The sequence below is a fragment of the Astatotilapia calliptera genome, chromosome 20 (genome assembly GCF_964374335.1).
Source record: "Astatotilapia calliptera chromosome 20, fAstCal68.1, whole genome shotgun sequence".
Classification (NCBI taxonomy): Eukaryota; Metazoa; Chordata; class Actinopteri; order Cichliformes; family Cichlidae; genus Astatotilapia; species Astatotilapia calliptera.
The window spans coordinates 34,188,581-34,204,015 of record NC_137441.1 but is presented as its reverse complement, the minus strand read 5'-3'; the positions used below and the strand labels follow the sequence as shown (position 1 = coordinate 34,204,015).

Below are 15,435 nucleotides of genomic sequence, written 5' to 3'. Positions count from 1 at the left end.
AGAGTTGTGCAAAATACAAGAATGTAAACAAGCAAAATACAAGAATGGCTACATCTGAAACTAATAAATATATGTACAATATATAATAGTATATGCATTTTAGGACCTGAAGCTCCATAACGCACCCCTCCAATAGCCAAACCCCTCTGTTCTCCTATTGGATTATTAAATTTGTGATTGACATGACATTGGCCAATCAGATGAAAGGAAGAAAAATAGGGTCAAAATTCGTACTTGTAACTTGAAACTTGAGTGCAGAGTTTCACACGTACTTTTTGGCTAAGTCCACACACAAATCTTTTTTACGCACACACAAATTCTTTTTACACATACAAATCCTGATTTACAAGTACAAAATATTTATGACCACACTTTGAGCCCATACATAAAGCGAGAGGCGGGATACACTCAGATGGGTCATTTTGGTAATATTTTTATTATAAATATACAAAACATATCAAAACTGATACAATCACTCAGTTAGTAAGAAACACCATACCGCAGTGAAAACTTTCACCAAAATTGCCCTTAAAGGCATCAGTGGTTAATAGGAGTTAATAAGCAAGATTCAAATGTTAAGATTCAGCTCACTTCACATCATTATCAGACAGATTTCACTATGTATATCTACACATATACCTCTAAAAACTCATTGCTGTGCGTGCTTATAGGTGGCTATCATAGTTTTAGTGATAAGTCTATGTTGCAAAAGGGGGGGGGGGTCTTTAAATAATAAATATAGAATATAAGTCAAAAATTATATTAGAAATGAGGAAAGCTATTTTAAATCTACTGTGGGTGAACTGCATGTGCAAAATGTGTTCCAGCCACAAAAAAAGGTCTTCAAACAACAGCAAGTTTATGGTCTTTGTTGAAATAAGCTATGAAACTGTATCAGATTTATTTCACCTCAGATGTATTACCAAATAAATAAAACTGGCATACCACCTTACATTAAATTAATCAGTGATACCAACAGGTCCACGTTTTCTGCATTATGTCAACAAACAATCTCACAGAGAGTCCAAAGACTTAATAAATAAAGGAATGAGTCATCATACTGCAGGGGGTTTTAGGCGTGTCAGCTACACCTGGCTCACAATCTCAGCATCCTCGGCAACAAACCACTGAAGGGGAGTCCCGTCTACAGCCCTCTGGAGAACCAGGTTACCTGAACCCTGTGAAAAAAGTCACAAAGCCAGCACATTGTAAATACATTAGATCTCTAATCTAGTTCAGTAAAAAATATTTCATGTTGTTTTCAAGTGAAAATGTGTCAATTTGCCAGAAATCCCATGGGGACCAAGCAACCTCTAATCAAAAAACAAGAGAAAGTGATGTATTTGAAAAAAAAAAAAACCCCAAACCAAAACATAAAAACACAGGCTGTTGGCTCTTAGTTGCTAATGCTACCCAGTCAAATGCAAAGCATTAATGCCATTGTGTGACCCACATATCACTAGGACACAAACGTCAATAAAAGAGCTTTAAATTTAGGTCAGTGTAACAAGTAATACCACAAACTAACCACCACCTACTACCAGTTTAACCTGACTTTTTATATAAATAACGGCACACATACTAACTTGAGTACCTTTGCAGTATCCCAGCCCACACTTTTGGAATCACTGATCTAATTTACGAAAGTAACAGCTTCAATGCATTAATATGTTAAGAGTCAAACATATTAATGCATCTTCCGCCGCTGCCTTAACATAGCTGGTGCTTGTACCTACCTGTGCAAAAGGAGGCAGGTGAGGTGAAATGGGGCTCGTAACGCTCTGCTGTTCCCCGCAGCTTGGCAGTAGCTTCTGTAGCTGATTCCTTTGATGCCACGATTTCAGCTCCTCTGATACGACCTCCCGGGGCAGCAGCCTCACGGCGTGGTTTGGGTACTCTTTCAGCGAGGGCGTCCGCACGAGCCTGGTGTAAGGCGGAGGGGGCTTTAAGATGCTTCTCGGTGAAGGTGTCCCCTCCTGCCACTGTCGTTGCTGAGTGCTGCGTGCCACAGTAGAGATGAAGCACTTCCCCATGTCTGGAGCTTGCGGGGAGAGGGGTCCATCTTCCGCCGCTGCCTTAACATAGCTGGTGCTCGTATTTTTGTGCATACTGGGGAAATGAGAGACTCCTTTCTTCTGTGCTCCAAAGTGGAACCCGTAAGGCGGTGGGCAGAGCTTTGGGATCTCAGTCGGCTTCTCCCTGCCAGGAGAGCTAATGCTAGAGGATGACGAGTGCTCTGAGCTGCTGTCCTCAGAGCTGGACTGGTAAGGACGCAGAGGAGAGTACTCCGGGGAGCGCACCATGAAGTCAGCCACGCAGCGTCGCTGGGGCAGCCTAGCTCGACCTCGACTGCTCTCTGAGCTGAAACGCTCCACGTCAGATGGCTTTCTTTTTGGAAGTCTGAGAAGGGATATTGTGTAAAATTTGAAACATTAATACAACATTATTGTCTTTAATTCCTCTGATAATACAAATGACTCTGACATAACTTGTCTGTGTACCTGAAGGACTGGGAGTACTGCCGGCGTATGAACAGCTCCGGGGTGGAGGGGGCGCTGGTGGAGCTGCTGTGACGCAGGGCAGAGTTTTTCACAAACTGAGTGAGAGGAATCCTGATGCTCTCTGCAGACACCTGGGCTGCTGCTGGGCTACTGCACACAGGAGACATGACATGAGATATCGCACACATTCAGAAAAAGGAAGCTTTACTATGTGCTAATCCAGCACAAGAAGGCTGACATTGCACCTGATTTCATCTAAGTTCATCTATCAAATGGAAAACTGTAAAATAAGGTACAATCTAGCTTGGAGTATAATAGTGTATTTCACTAGTTGTTAGCATTCTTCAGTCCTTACCTGGACCTGCTGCTGCAGGCAGACGGAGGTTTGGTGGCCTTTTGGTAAGGATGGTCCAGACTGGACTCCTTCCAAGGGGAATTCTGGATGGGAGCGGGCTCGTGCTCCACACTGAGCTCGCTTGAGGACTGGTGCGATGTCTGCACAGTCTGGGCTGACAGCTGAAGGGGATCTGAATATGAAGCGTCCAACACTGGAGGTGAAAGGGGGCTGGATATGTCCAGATCTATACAGGATTGGAGAGAACATTAAATAATGATTTCTAAACGGAAAACAAGTCAGTAGAGTATTCACTATTTTTAAAAATATTTAAATCACATTATTAAAGTGAGTTTTGGAATTTTAAACCCATATTTGTTTTTACACATGACCCGCAATTAATTTCATAAAAAGACATGTAGAATGATTTGCATGTTGAATGTGACACCATGCTCTATCAGAGCTGTCTTTTCTTCTACTGCATATTTAAATGAATGTCATGATAACCTTAAAATCATTCAGCTCACCATCATCCAGCGCCACCACATCGGAGAGTGAGCTGTCATCAGACATGCACAGATCTGCACACAAACGCCAAACATTTTACATTTCCATTAAGTGCACTGCATGTTGCACAGCCTGGCCTGAAGGGGGCAGCAAAGTCACTCACCTTTGTGCTGGCTGCTGACGCTGGGTGAGTTGCACTCACTCTTGATTCTATGCTGGAACACGGCCTGCTGCAGTTCCTTCACTTTCTTCTCCTCCCTCTTGCACTGCTGCAGCCGGCCCTTCTTCTGTGGCTTACTGAGGTTCTCCTCAAGCGAGAGTTTGCGGGCTGCCTCAAAAATCTGCCGCTGAAGGGCCAATTCAGTTTCCAGCGCTTGCAACTCTGAGTGCTAAAAAAAGACAAACTCTGACCTTACATCTCAGCTGATGTGCTGACTCTTTCCACTAACACTTAACACTGATGGTGGTTTGTACCTGTTTATCTAGATGGATCAGACCTTCATCCAGCTTGAATGAAGCACCAATTCTCCTCCGAACACGTGGTGGCTTCTCATCTGGCATCATTGGATAGTCTGAGGGCAGTACACCTGTCAGCTCCTGTGAGGACAAAACAAAAGTATTGTTATGATGTAAAAAGAAGCAATCTTCAATACTGATTTAAAGCTTTAATCCAGGAGTCACTTACTGCCTCCCTGATGCAGAGTTTTCGGAGCTCCAGCAGGCAGATCTCCAAACGCTCCTCCAGAGATTGGTGCTTCAGCTTCAGGGCTCTGGTGTGGGTGGTGAGGTCCTTCACTGGGGACGTGGGGCTGTCGGGACCTGCAAAAACACACACAAAATCAGGCTTTACCTGCGTCTGCGTCTGAACCTGACTTAAAATGACTTAAAAATAATTTCACTGTTATATTTTTATTATATTTTATATAGTGTATATAAAGTGTTGTTATCAGTTCAGCCAGTGCTGCACAACTGATGTGCAAACATTTATTCTCATACCCCGTATAACACGGTCATTATGTACAATACTGAAGCTGTATTGTACTTTCCCGTCTGCATCATATGCTGTCATATAAGCTAACATTTGCTCTGCTGTGACGAGATGTTTTTAAATGCACTACGTTACTGTATTAAATACTATAGTTAAACACAGATCATTTTTCCAAAAAAGGCTAATCCACAGAGTTTAATGGAGTCTTTCTTTGCCCACGCTCCACCCCTCTAATTAGTTTCATGACAGACACAGAGTCAGAAAGACACACAGTACCTTCCACATATATTAAAACTGTATTATTCTTATGTGAGCTGATAATGAGTTAAAATAGACAGAGGGCTTATAAAGAGGAAAATGCAAATATTTGAGAAATCTGTTAAAAACATTTTTAAAGCTAAAAAATAAAATAAACCCAAAGTTGAGCCAGCACAATGAACTTCTCTGAGAAGGCAGAAATTACTCAAGCATAACATTAAACAACTAAAACTTAACTTTCTGTTCAGGAATGCAAACAATTTTGCTTCTTAATAATAAAAAATAATAACAATCTGCTTTGCCATTTCTTCTGCTTTTTTGTAACATTTATGAATATCAACATTAATTATATTATAGCATTAAAACTATCATTCTGTTTGCACAGACTGGTGGATTAAGCATTATAGAAACTGCCAATACTTTTCATACAGGGCAGCTATCGCAGAAACCTTACACTGAGTAGCGGTCTAAGAAGTTTGCTATCTTGTTATGTCAGTATTGATACTGGAGCTACAGCAGATATAGTACATCAGTACTGATGTAAAGCGTGGGTTGATAAATAGCAACAAACTTTTAAAAAAATGCTAAAGATGCAGTATGTTAGAGGAAAGTCAGACAAAATGTCCCAATTACATATTTACAAAGTAAAAATATATAAGTTTATTTAACAAAATGTCACCTGATTTATTTATTTTTATTTCATTTCTCAAATGTTAATATAGCTAAGAGCCTCAAATTCCACTAAACTCTTAGTTGTAAGTAACAGTATGAAATCTGCAAAAATGAAAGATGCAGATACTTGACTGGACATCTGTTCAGTACAGTCCTTACCGGAGTTTAGGATAATCCCACTGTCCGTGTCGCTGATCTCTTCTTTACTCTCGATGGCCGTCATCTTGTCTCTCTGCTCTTGACTTTTTTATATATACCTGTTGGAAACAACAAAGTTTATTCAGATTACTAAAATGAGACCGTTTACTGCTAGGAATAAACTGCTTGTATTCCCCCTCACATGGATTTGATAAGTCTGTCTCTGCTGCTTCACTTAACAAAAGTGAAAGACTGGCAAGTGTCCTTTTTACACACTTATCTGTGCAGCTCTCCATCTCCCTCCCCCTCCTCCACCCCTGTCGCCCTCCCTTTGCTCACTCACAAAAGAAGCAGACCCCCACGGTTGACTCGGCACATGTGCGGGGTTAATCTGAATCACGGTGCCATGGTGACGGGGCATGCTGCGGCTGCGGCTAGGGGAGTGTGTCGCCATGAGGCGTGTCAGAGGGCGTTTAAAGAGCCCAGACCCCGAAAAAGAAAGCAGATGGCAGTGGGAATTACCCCACTTATGGACTGCACCTGTTCCCCCTGTGCACCCCTTCCTCGGCTCCCATTCAACCAGTGTCCAGAAAACCCCCTGGGAGCTTTGAAGTGGAAGAATGTCTAAATGCTGGGCTTGTACTCGCAGCATCAGATCACAAGGTGCCTGCTGACTCCTGTGCAATGCTGAGCACAAAAACCTGGCCGACACAATTCTTGTTTATGACCCGCTCTGTCCCATTGTTGCTCTCCAGCAAACATGTGACTAATAATGAACTAAAACAAGGTGTGGAGTGGAACAACAGCAAGAAGAGAAAGACAGTGACAACAACAAATTGGAAATAGCGTTCAACAAGCTGACAGCCATTTACATTCAGACCATGAGTCTGTGTGTGGTTGTTGTCTTGATATTACCTTAGGGTAGCGGAGACAGAGAATGCTGCCTTTATTTTCTCAATTTTGTAGGTCATTTAATTTATTTTGGATCTCACATGTCTCAGACTTCTTCTAAAAAAGCTAGCAGATCACAAGAGGCAACATTATGGTCTCTAACATGGTTAAAGGATGTTATTTCCTTGCCTTGCATCAATGCCACATATTCATAAACTTTTTGGGCCAGCCAAACCTCATTCGAAAAGTGAATGATGTGTCACTGGTCAGGAATAAAAGGGGAGGTAAGATGCCATGAAAATAGACACCACATGACAGTAAGGCTTCTGTGTATAATCCTTAGCTCCTGTGTTTGGTGATTGTATCAGGCCTTTTCCTGTAGAGACAAGGAAGGCACAGAGCCTGCGTGAATGAAAACCTTCTCTGACAGGATATTATTGTGTGTCCTATAGGTTTTCTCCATTCAAAACAGCAACTCATGCGAACTGACACAGCTATGAGCAGCCAGTGGCACAATGGAACACAGCTAAGCAGCTCGAGTTAGTAAAACAACACTGCAACAAAGGGCCTGTGTCCCAAAACCAGCCTAAATAATCTGCTGCAGGCGCAATATCTGCTGACAACTGTGGCTTGAGCGGCTGTGCCGGGTCAATATTGAGACAAGGCTGTTGAGACAGCGAGAGAGTATCAGAATGGAGCAGGGCTGAGATTTTAAGGTGCAAGGTTTTGCTCCCAGACACATGGCTCCATGCTGCAGCAATCTAAAGCTAAATACGTCAACAGGAATCCAGCCTGGTAATCAGAGACAGACAGGGTAATGTGGGATTTACCCACTTACACCCCATAACTGTCTGAAGACTTTCACAAGAGTCTGTGGTCGGAGGTCTAGGCTGATTGAGTGAGTGAGTGGGTGAGTTGGTGGGTGTGTGGATGAGTTTGGGAAAAACTCTCACTTGAAGTCGCAGTTTATTGCCAAAACGCTGATGCCATTCGTCACAGCTTTCATAAGAACCTGGAGCCGTGGGATTGTTGACATTACGCTGTAAAGGAGCGCCAAAAAACCCCAAGACTTTTCACGATTGACTGTGACAGGAATAGCAGTCCATTTCCTGAAGTAAAGCTGCTGATAGCACAGTCTCCACCCGGAAGACCTGATTGATGTAGTCAAAACATCTTAATTCAGGGAAGTGTTTGATCACTGCTTATGATGTCTGCCTAGAAACACATCAGGAGTACGAGATGACTGTCCCACCCATCCTCACTGGTCACTGGACCATGACTGTGTAACATCTACGGAAGTTGATGTTTATGGCAAGAGATCACAATGTGGATTTACTGTCTCCCAGACTTCCCCCACCACCCTTTCCCATGAGCCTCTGGAGCTGCGTACTCCTGGATTGCAGCCATCACCTCCGTGCTCATTACCACTGTGGTCGGCCCTGGAATTACCAACGGGGACCGTGAGGGTTGCCTGAAACCAGACCGAGGCCTGTTCGAACCCTGTAATTAAGATTCTCTTCTGAATGCTGATACTATGGAAGAAACCAAACGACTTTACAGCATGCCTTCTTTTTTTTTCAGAGTCTCATGGAAAGCCAAAATCCATTCAGCAAAATGGATCCGCTCTGTAGACAATATATGCTGCTGGAAGAAAAATGTATCAGAGTGGGGGAGTTGCAGGCAAGAGAAAAAAATGAAGTATTGTATTACAAAGGACATCACTGCAGTGAGATCCTTGCCTTAAGAAGCAGTGCTGAGTTTGAAAAGAGCAGTAAAAGAGGCTGTGATAGCATGAGCTTCAAAAGGAATGGTATCAAAAACTTGATATGTTGTCAGCATCTTTCCTCTGACAAGTTTCATTCAGAACAACACTTTCAGGCAGACAATGCAGGGGTAATAAGCACCAAGCCGATCTGCTTTCAGTCACTGGAGGCCATATGCTGACCAGACACACCAGCTCTGTCACAGCCCAGTGACAGTGTAAATACCAAAGGCCAGAAGAGATCCTCCATTGTTCTCCAGAGGCTGAAACACTGGCTGGGGGTGATCATGATTCATGACACCTTGTCCCTCTGAGTCATCATTTCTGAAGCCTCTGAATGGACACTGATGGTCATCTCAGACCATCGCCGGGATGTGGTTACAGCTTGTCACCCTCAAGTGCCCACCACTCACAAAAGAAGTGGAGGACGACACAGAGGTGTTGTCTCCAGCATCACAGTGACACTTCATGCCTGTCTGTGTTTGTTCTTCTGCTGAGGACAACAAAACAGCTGGTACTGACAAGCCTTTTCCCAACCATAAGTCCTGCAGGGTTGTTTATCTTTCAAAGCAACCTGTTCATTCATTTAGCAGCCCAGTTATTATTGAGTCTGGTGGTTGTATTTCTGACATCTTTTTCTGGTCTGTAGTAGTCAGTGCTTCACTCAAGTAAAAACACCACACCCCAGTAATCCATTACAAGTAAAAGTCCTGTATTTGCATGTTTTCAAGTACTGAGAGTTAGTGTACTTACTCTGTATCATCGCCAGACCATATTATACTAGTGGGTCGTTACTACTGACGCATAAATCAAATAAGCATTTCATAGCTGCTCACTAATCTACACATATCAACACAAGGCACATTATATTTATGGTTTAGCTTAGCTCGCTTTTATATGAGTGTAAAAATAAGCAAGCACACAAGCAGTGAAATAAAAAGTGAAAAAGATTTTCATCTAAACTATGATGGATTAAAGGAGAGATTAAGAGAGAAATGTTTAGATGTGTCATAATAGCATATCCCTTGAAGTTATTTCTGTTTTAAGCATTATATACCGCACAAATAGCCAGTTTGGCTAACTGCTCAGTAACGTTTCTCTAAAATTTAATTGTATAAAAACTTCCAGCTTTGCCTACCTTTTTGCTGTTTACATTAACATCGACGGTTATTTTATGACTTCTTCTTTTTTAGCGGGTGTTGCTAACGCACAGAAAATAGTCTGTACTTACGTTTCAGCTCGCGGTCTGTTCCTCTACATCAGCATCTTTCCTGAGGCAGCGAGAGTTCAAACTTTCTCTGGTCAGATGTGAGGGAAGAGCTCCGGACATCTGTTTCAGACGAGTCCACTTTCTGGATCAAACTACGGGCGAGCTTTGTTGATTTTTGCTTCAGTATTTATGTAAAAATATTCATTTTTAAATTAACTTACATTTAAGTCACAGCTCACGCTTTTGTAAAATAGTAGCAATTTCGGCTTAACCGAATGAGATTTTATTTTTTCTGTCTGCAACGCCCCCCTCGCTTCTTGTATTGGTTTGGTCCGACGCTGCAGACTTTCCAGACACGCTTTGCTTGTTGACACAGCACGCGACTGCTGAGGGGGGGCTTCATTTGAGAAAAGGCACAAAAGGCGACAGGGAGGCGGTAGAGGCAAAGTTTTGTTAAAAGAAAGAAAGAAACAGGACAGCTGGCTGGTAAGTGCTGGCCGAGAAGACCACGCTCTCCTCTTTCCTCCGCCATGATAATGAAGAATTGTGTACAGCGTGAGCCATTCACACATTAACATAAATAAAACATAATTAAAATGACAGAGAAATATACTTTTAATTGCTGTTTAGTTTCCACAAAGCTATATTTAACCATGTGATCTTCTTTGTAATTCATTTCCATGTAATTCGCTTACATTCATTATTATTATTATTATTATTATTATTATTATTATTATATTTGATGCTGGTCCTTTTATTATTACTTTGCCTTAGACAATGTTGCACGTTTACTCTTCACTACATTTATTTGACATCTGTAACCAACTCCTGCTCAAGTTCTTACACAAAATACATGTGCGTAACTTATGAAATGCTAAACTATATAAAAAAATTTTAATTATGAGAATAGCCTTTAGGCTATTTGCATGCGTACAATTATACAATAATGTTACCTCACATCTTAACTTTAAAAGTACAGCACTTATGTGTTATTGCACATTTAAAGTTGTTCTGTTAATTCAATTTGCACATGTGGGTTTCTTTTGTGTATGACATAATTGCTAAAACTACTTAAAATAAATTCTGAAACAGCAAACTGGCTACTACTATGTGCCCTCAGCCGGTTGTATCAGTGACCCTTGGGTATTCCTAGTCTATAGATGATGAAAAGCCTTCTCCAGATGGCCTGTGCTTTCTCCTCTCATGGCGTGATGGAATGAAAAGATCAGCTAATTAAGCAGAGTCCCATATCCATGTGAAAGAACCGTGAGAGCCCTCGGGGAGTGGAGCCGCATGCAAATCAGTCCCCAGTGCTTTGAATGGTGTCCAGTGCAACAAAACATCACAGCAAGCTATAAACCTTTCATTTCCACAGCACTCAGACACTCTAAAAAAATCCCAAGTCATGACAGAGAAGAATAAACAAACATGCATATTTTGCAGTGTTGGGGAATTTTTATTCATACAAAACAGCTCTGTTGAAAATGTTCCTCTCAGCAGTTGCATAATGGTCTTTACAACGGACAGAATCAGGCTTAACTGATATCTCATGCTCATTTGATCCTGGAAGAAGCATGTGAAACTAATTTGGAAAAAAAAATAGTATAATTAGTATAGAAAAACATTTTAAAAAATCCAGACTCATAGCTCAGTGCGAGCTTTCTCTATTATTTCACTTCCCAATCAGAAAAAGAACTGTGACTGACTTTATGGAAGTACACTATATTGCCAAAAGTATTCACTCATTCATATTCAGTCTAGCTGTTTCAATCACTTGTGTGATAAAATCAAGAACCTAGCACGCAGACTGCTTGTACAAACATTTGTGAAAGAATGGGTTGCTCTCAGGAGCTCAGTGAATTCCAGCTTGGTGCAGTGATAGGATGCCACCTGTGCAACAAGTCCACTTGTGGAATTTCCTCATTACTAAATATTCAACAGTCGGCTGTTAGTGATATTACAACAAAGTGGAGGACATTTGGGAATGAAAGCAACTCACCCACTAAGTGGTAGGTCATTTAAAAATCACAAGGATGGGGTCAACGGATGATGAGGTGCAAAGTGCGCAGAGGTCAGCAACTTTCTGCAGTCAATCTCTCCACACTTCTTGTGGCCTTCAGAGTTGCTCAAGAACAGTCTGTAGAGAGCTTCATGAAATGGGTCTCCATGGCCGAGCAGCTGCATCCAAGCATCACGTAACCAAGCACGAGCGTTAGGTACAGTGGTGTGAAGCGCACCGCCACTGGACTCTACAGCAGTACTGACCTGTTCTCTGGAGTGGCAAATCACGCTTGAGTCTGGGTTTGCTAGTTGCCAGGAGAACAGTACTTGTCTGACAGCACTGTGCCAAGTATAAAGTTCGGTAGTGGAAGATTATAGTGTGAGGTTGTTTTTCAGGAGTTGAGCTTGACTCCTTAAGAAACTCTTAATGCTTCTGCGTACCAATTCATTTTGGACAATTTCATGTTCCCAACTTTGTGGGAACTTGACCGACCTGCACAGAGTCCTGATCTCAATCTGACAGAACACCTTTGAGATGAATTAGAGTGGAGAGTGTGAACCAGGCTTTCTCATCCAACTAATGGAATTTTTGGACCTTCTGGAAGAATGGTCAAAAATTCCCACAAACACATTCCTAAACCTTGTGGAAAGCCTTCTTAGATGAGTTGAGTCTGTTGTAGCTGCAAAGGGTGGGCTGAGATCATATTAAACACTACAGATTAAGAATGGGATGTCACTCAAGTTCCTATGCATGTGAAAGCAGACAAGAGAGTGCTTTTGGCAAAATAGTGTATTTCTGGATTACATGTTAGCCTGGTATGAGTGATTGCTTAAACAAAATGTGATAACTCAAAGTACATTGTGAAGAAACGTAAAGCAAAATGGTGTATGCGGGATGTAGCTCTGTAGACTGTGAACATCCAGATTTAGGGCCACTATGGTGAGATGCTGCAGGGGCTGATGGGAGAGCCTCAGGGCCTCACTGCTCAAACGTCTGTGTGCGCCTCAGGTTGTCCTTCACACGGACAAACTCTGGGATCTTCTGCTGACTCTCTCGCTGCCTGATCTCCTCCTGCTCGTACTGTTGGGGGGAAGGACATCAGTTTATCCCAACAAAGTTAAAGAGAAAGCCTGAGAAGAGCCAGGTTGTATTCTGTTAGTATTTTGTGAAATCCCTCTCAGTTATGTGCCTCTTACCTCTTGCAGTTTCTGCTGCCTCTTGCGGAGCTCCATCTCCAGGTCTGAGGGCTGTCGTTGTGCCATCTCCGCCTCCTTGTGCAGCTCCAGTCTGCGCTGCTCCAACACTCGCTTCAGCTCTGGTTTCTCCTCCAGCAGCAGACCCCTTCAAAGTCAGAGCTACAGTTTTACCGACACATGCAAACACAAAATTCCTGCCAATCTCTGTTTCAGTGGGTGACGACTTTAAGACCACAGAGTAAAAGGAGTTTTCGGCGTACCGTTTATGGCTGAGCAGCAGCTCTCGGTGCAGGTTATGATAGCTCGGCGCTTCTGTTGAGGAGCCGTTGAGTTTCTTCTGCTCACTGCTGCTGTCACCTGTGGATGGACCAACTCAAAATTCTTCTTAAAGCTCATAATGTGAAAAAGAAAACAAGTTTGACTCTACCTTGTTATTAACTATCACATGGTAACAGAATGTCCTCATAGTTTTGATTGTTGGAGATACAGAATTGTAACATTTAATCGAAGTGTCATTGAAGATCATTATAAACACAGAATACACTGCTTCATTCACCCGGCAGTACTGATGGATGAAGCTACTTAATATAAAAGATGATTATTTCTAGCTAATTCTAATCCTACTATAACGACTATCTATTTGACTGATAGCAATATTTGATTGGTAACATATACATGATTCTGCTATCAATCAAATCTAATCTATCATTCAACATTTGTGCTTTAAACTACCTTTTTTGAGAAGCCCATATCCCAGTTTCTGTGAGATGTCATATGCAGTCAAACAAGAGAAAAAGAAAAAACGAAGCTCTTTGTTAGTGATTTCACAAGTTAATTACTTTGCATGTGAACACTGATGCACACAGCCTGGTTTGTCAAAACATCTTTGCTGTGATCGTCCCTTCATGTGACAGAGGGTATAATTAGCTAAAGGCTAAAAAAGACGGTGCCTGCTGTGCTGCTTAAGTACGTGAGCTTCGTTTAATGAAGGTGACATAACAGCTCTGCCAGTCTGTCAGAGAGGTAGTTATGCAGTTTTGGTGTGTGACAGAGAGCTTTATTTGTAGTGGCAAATAAAATGATGTAACCACACAGAGTCAGGCCACTTACAGTGGAAGGAAAACGTGGTTGTAACACAATCGTTTACTTCTGCCACACCCACTGAAACCGGATAGCCAGGAGACACAGATTACAGCGACCAGGGAGCAGATGGCAGGTGCTGTTATGACTTGCGTTTCTCAGGCAAAGTCAGGCAAGCCAATAAGACCAAGACGCTGACATAAACAAGTCCAACAGCTGAAATATGATCCCAAACTCTGTATTTGGTATTGTGCCTTTTACTATTCCTGCTGTAGTTATAAGCCTCCAGATTCAGGGCCTTCTTGGGCCCCTGCAGGGGAGATAACCAGTCAGGTGTAAGGCCTGATGAAAGCCATTGTTCCAATTAAGGCCTGAAGGTTTCAGATGGATTACAGGAAGCTCTCACCTACTTGCAGAAATGCTCTGAAGTGTCAGACGTTAGCTTGATGATGCCGCTCTGTGATACTAAGCAATCTGTCTGTTGGACTGAATCAGTCAAAAGATACGTTTTTTGACCATTAATCATTATAATGTTGCTGCCAGATTAAAATACTTTATTCTTCTTAGGAAGTTCAATACAGCTGCCTTGTATCTTCAGGCTGTTTGTTCTTATGTAAAACCATCCAGGCTCCAAGATGACCTTGTTATGTAATCACTTCAGATGTGACTTTGATCAAAGATTGAACAGCAATGTTTTGACATTGCAATAATATTATATCAAATGTTCAAATCAGCTCACTGATCAGAACAATTCGGACTTCGAGACAGCATTTAAATGCCCACCATGGAGCTAAAATATGCACAATGAATTTTGTGTTTAAAACACATAAAAATGCAGAAAAGTCTTTAATGAAAACAGACATTGTGCTGCTAACATATATAGTTTCATAATAACAGAGATTAAAAATAACTATAATGAACTTGTTGAGTATTAGTGTCAATAATATTTAATCTGCAATAACAAGATTCTGTAAGAAGGCACAGTTTATATATTTGTGGTCAAAGTGTCCATCATATGAAAAGTTACATAACATCTACATACTTTAATCACAATAAACTTTGACTGTAAGCCCACTGAAGCAACACATGTGGTCTGACCAAAGGTGAACTAAACCTTTGACAGATGGACATCAGACCAGACACTGACCTCTCACTCACTAGACGGCGGCAGCGCTGCAAGTAAACAACTAGAAAACTCACTTTTTTTACAGCTGACCCCTCCATGGCAGGATGGTGGAGGCCCACTGTCTTGTGCCCAGCAGCAGCGTTCCTGTTTTAGTCCATTGCTAAAAGAATTGCACGTCCTCACTCCGTCGGTCAATCGTCTTTTTCCTTGCTGCATCCAAGGCCAGCATGTTGTTGATGACAGATCCACAGACTCAATGTGCCATCTAGCAGTAGTCAATAGTGGTAGTAGACACTGAAATCTTATTACGCCATTCTAGATTACTTCACAACCCCCACACGGCATAGGATGTTAGATTAGGTAATTGCCGCTGACACAAATGCAGCTTAAAACCAACCTAACACGGTACTATTACCAGTCGACTCCTCTTCCTCCCAGCCCATTAGCACTGACAGACAGTCCAGCAACAAAGGTCTTCAAAGAAACATAATATGGTGATGGTTGTCACAGTTTGGGGACTGAGACGATCATAGAAAACCCAAGTACAACCGGAAATGTCCTGCCATAAACTTTGTGAATGTTTACTGGTTAGATCTATAAGAAACTGGTACTGGTAAATAAACTGGTACAGATATCAAAATGTGCAAGAAGACTGTGTGAATGCATTGTTATTTGTTGTTTGTGAATGACTGTGTTTTCACTCTCATACAGGAGCTGCGAAAGTTTGTGCCACTGTGCTCACATCTTTACATCTTCAACCATGCGCTGAT

At 41.9% G+C, this 15,435-nt stretch overlaps 2 protein-coding genes across 6 annotated transcripts; both read right to left on the bottom strand.

Moving 5' to 3' along the window:
- Positions 1–417: 417 nt before the first annotated feature.
- inavaa (innate immunity activator a) lies at positions 418–9,408 on the bottom strand. 3 transcript variants are annotated; one of them, XM_026154941.2, is made up of 10 exons: positions 9,283–9,408; positions 5,420–5,517; positions 4,028–4,161; positions 3,817–3,939; positions 3,506–3,731; positions 3,363–3,416; positions 2,857–3,082; positions 2,502–2,651; positions 1,737–2,400; positions 418–1,178 (listed from the first exon to the last, which is right to left on the bottom strand). In XM_026154941.2, the coding sequence occupies exons 2-10, from the start codon at positions 5,481–5,483 to the stop codon at positions 1,086–1,088; spliced, it is 1,734 nt and encodes a 577-aa protein (XP_026010726.2). In that variant the 5' UTR covers positions 5,484–5,517; positions 9,283–9,408; the 3' UTR covers positions 418–1,085. The 3 variants fall into 3 exon arrangements, with proteins under 3 accessions (XP_026010726.2, XP_026010727.2, XP_080150399.1); XM_026154942.2 differs by having other exon boundaries at positions 2,502–2,648; XM_080294273.1 differs by lacking the exon at positions 9,283–9,408 and adding an exon at positions 5,601–5,619.
- A 1,288-nt stretch (positions 9,409–10,696) lies between these two features.
- Positions 10,697–14,981, bottom strand: LOC113013790 (protein FAM107B). Of its 3 annotated transcripts, none has more exons than XM_080294275.1 (5): positions 14,740–14,929; positions 13,192–13,219; positions 12,720–12,831; positions 12,460–12,604; positions 10,697–12,343 (listed from the first exon to the last, which is right to left on the bottom strand). In XM_080294275.1, the coding sequence occupies exons 1-5, from the start codon at positions 14,761–14,763 to the stop codon at positions 12,242–12,244; spliced, it is 411 nt and encodes a 136-aa protein (XP_080150401.1). In that variant the 5' UTR covers positions 14,764–14,929; the 3' UTR covers positions 10,697–12,241. The 3 variants fall into 3 exon arrangements, with proteins under 3 accessions (XP_080150401.1, XP_026010728.1, XP_080150400.1); XM_026154943.2 differs by having other exon boundaries at positions 12,720–12,816; XM_080294274.1 differs by lacking the exon at positions 13,192–13,219 and having other exon boundaries at positions 12,720–12,816; positions 14,740–14,981.
- Between the last annotated feature and the right edge of the window lie 454 nt (positions 14,982–15,435).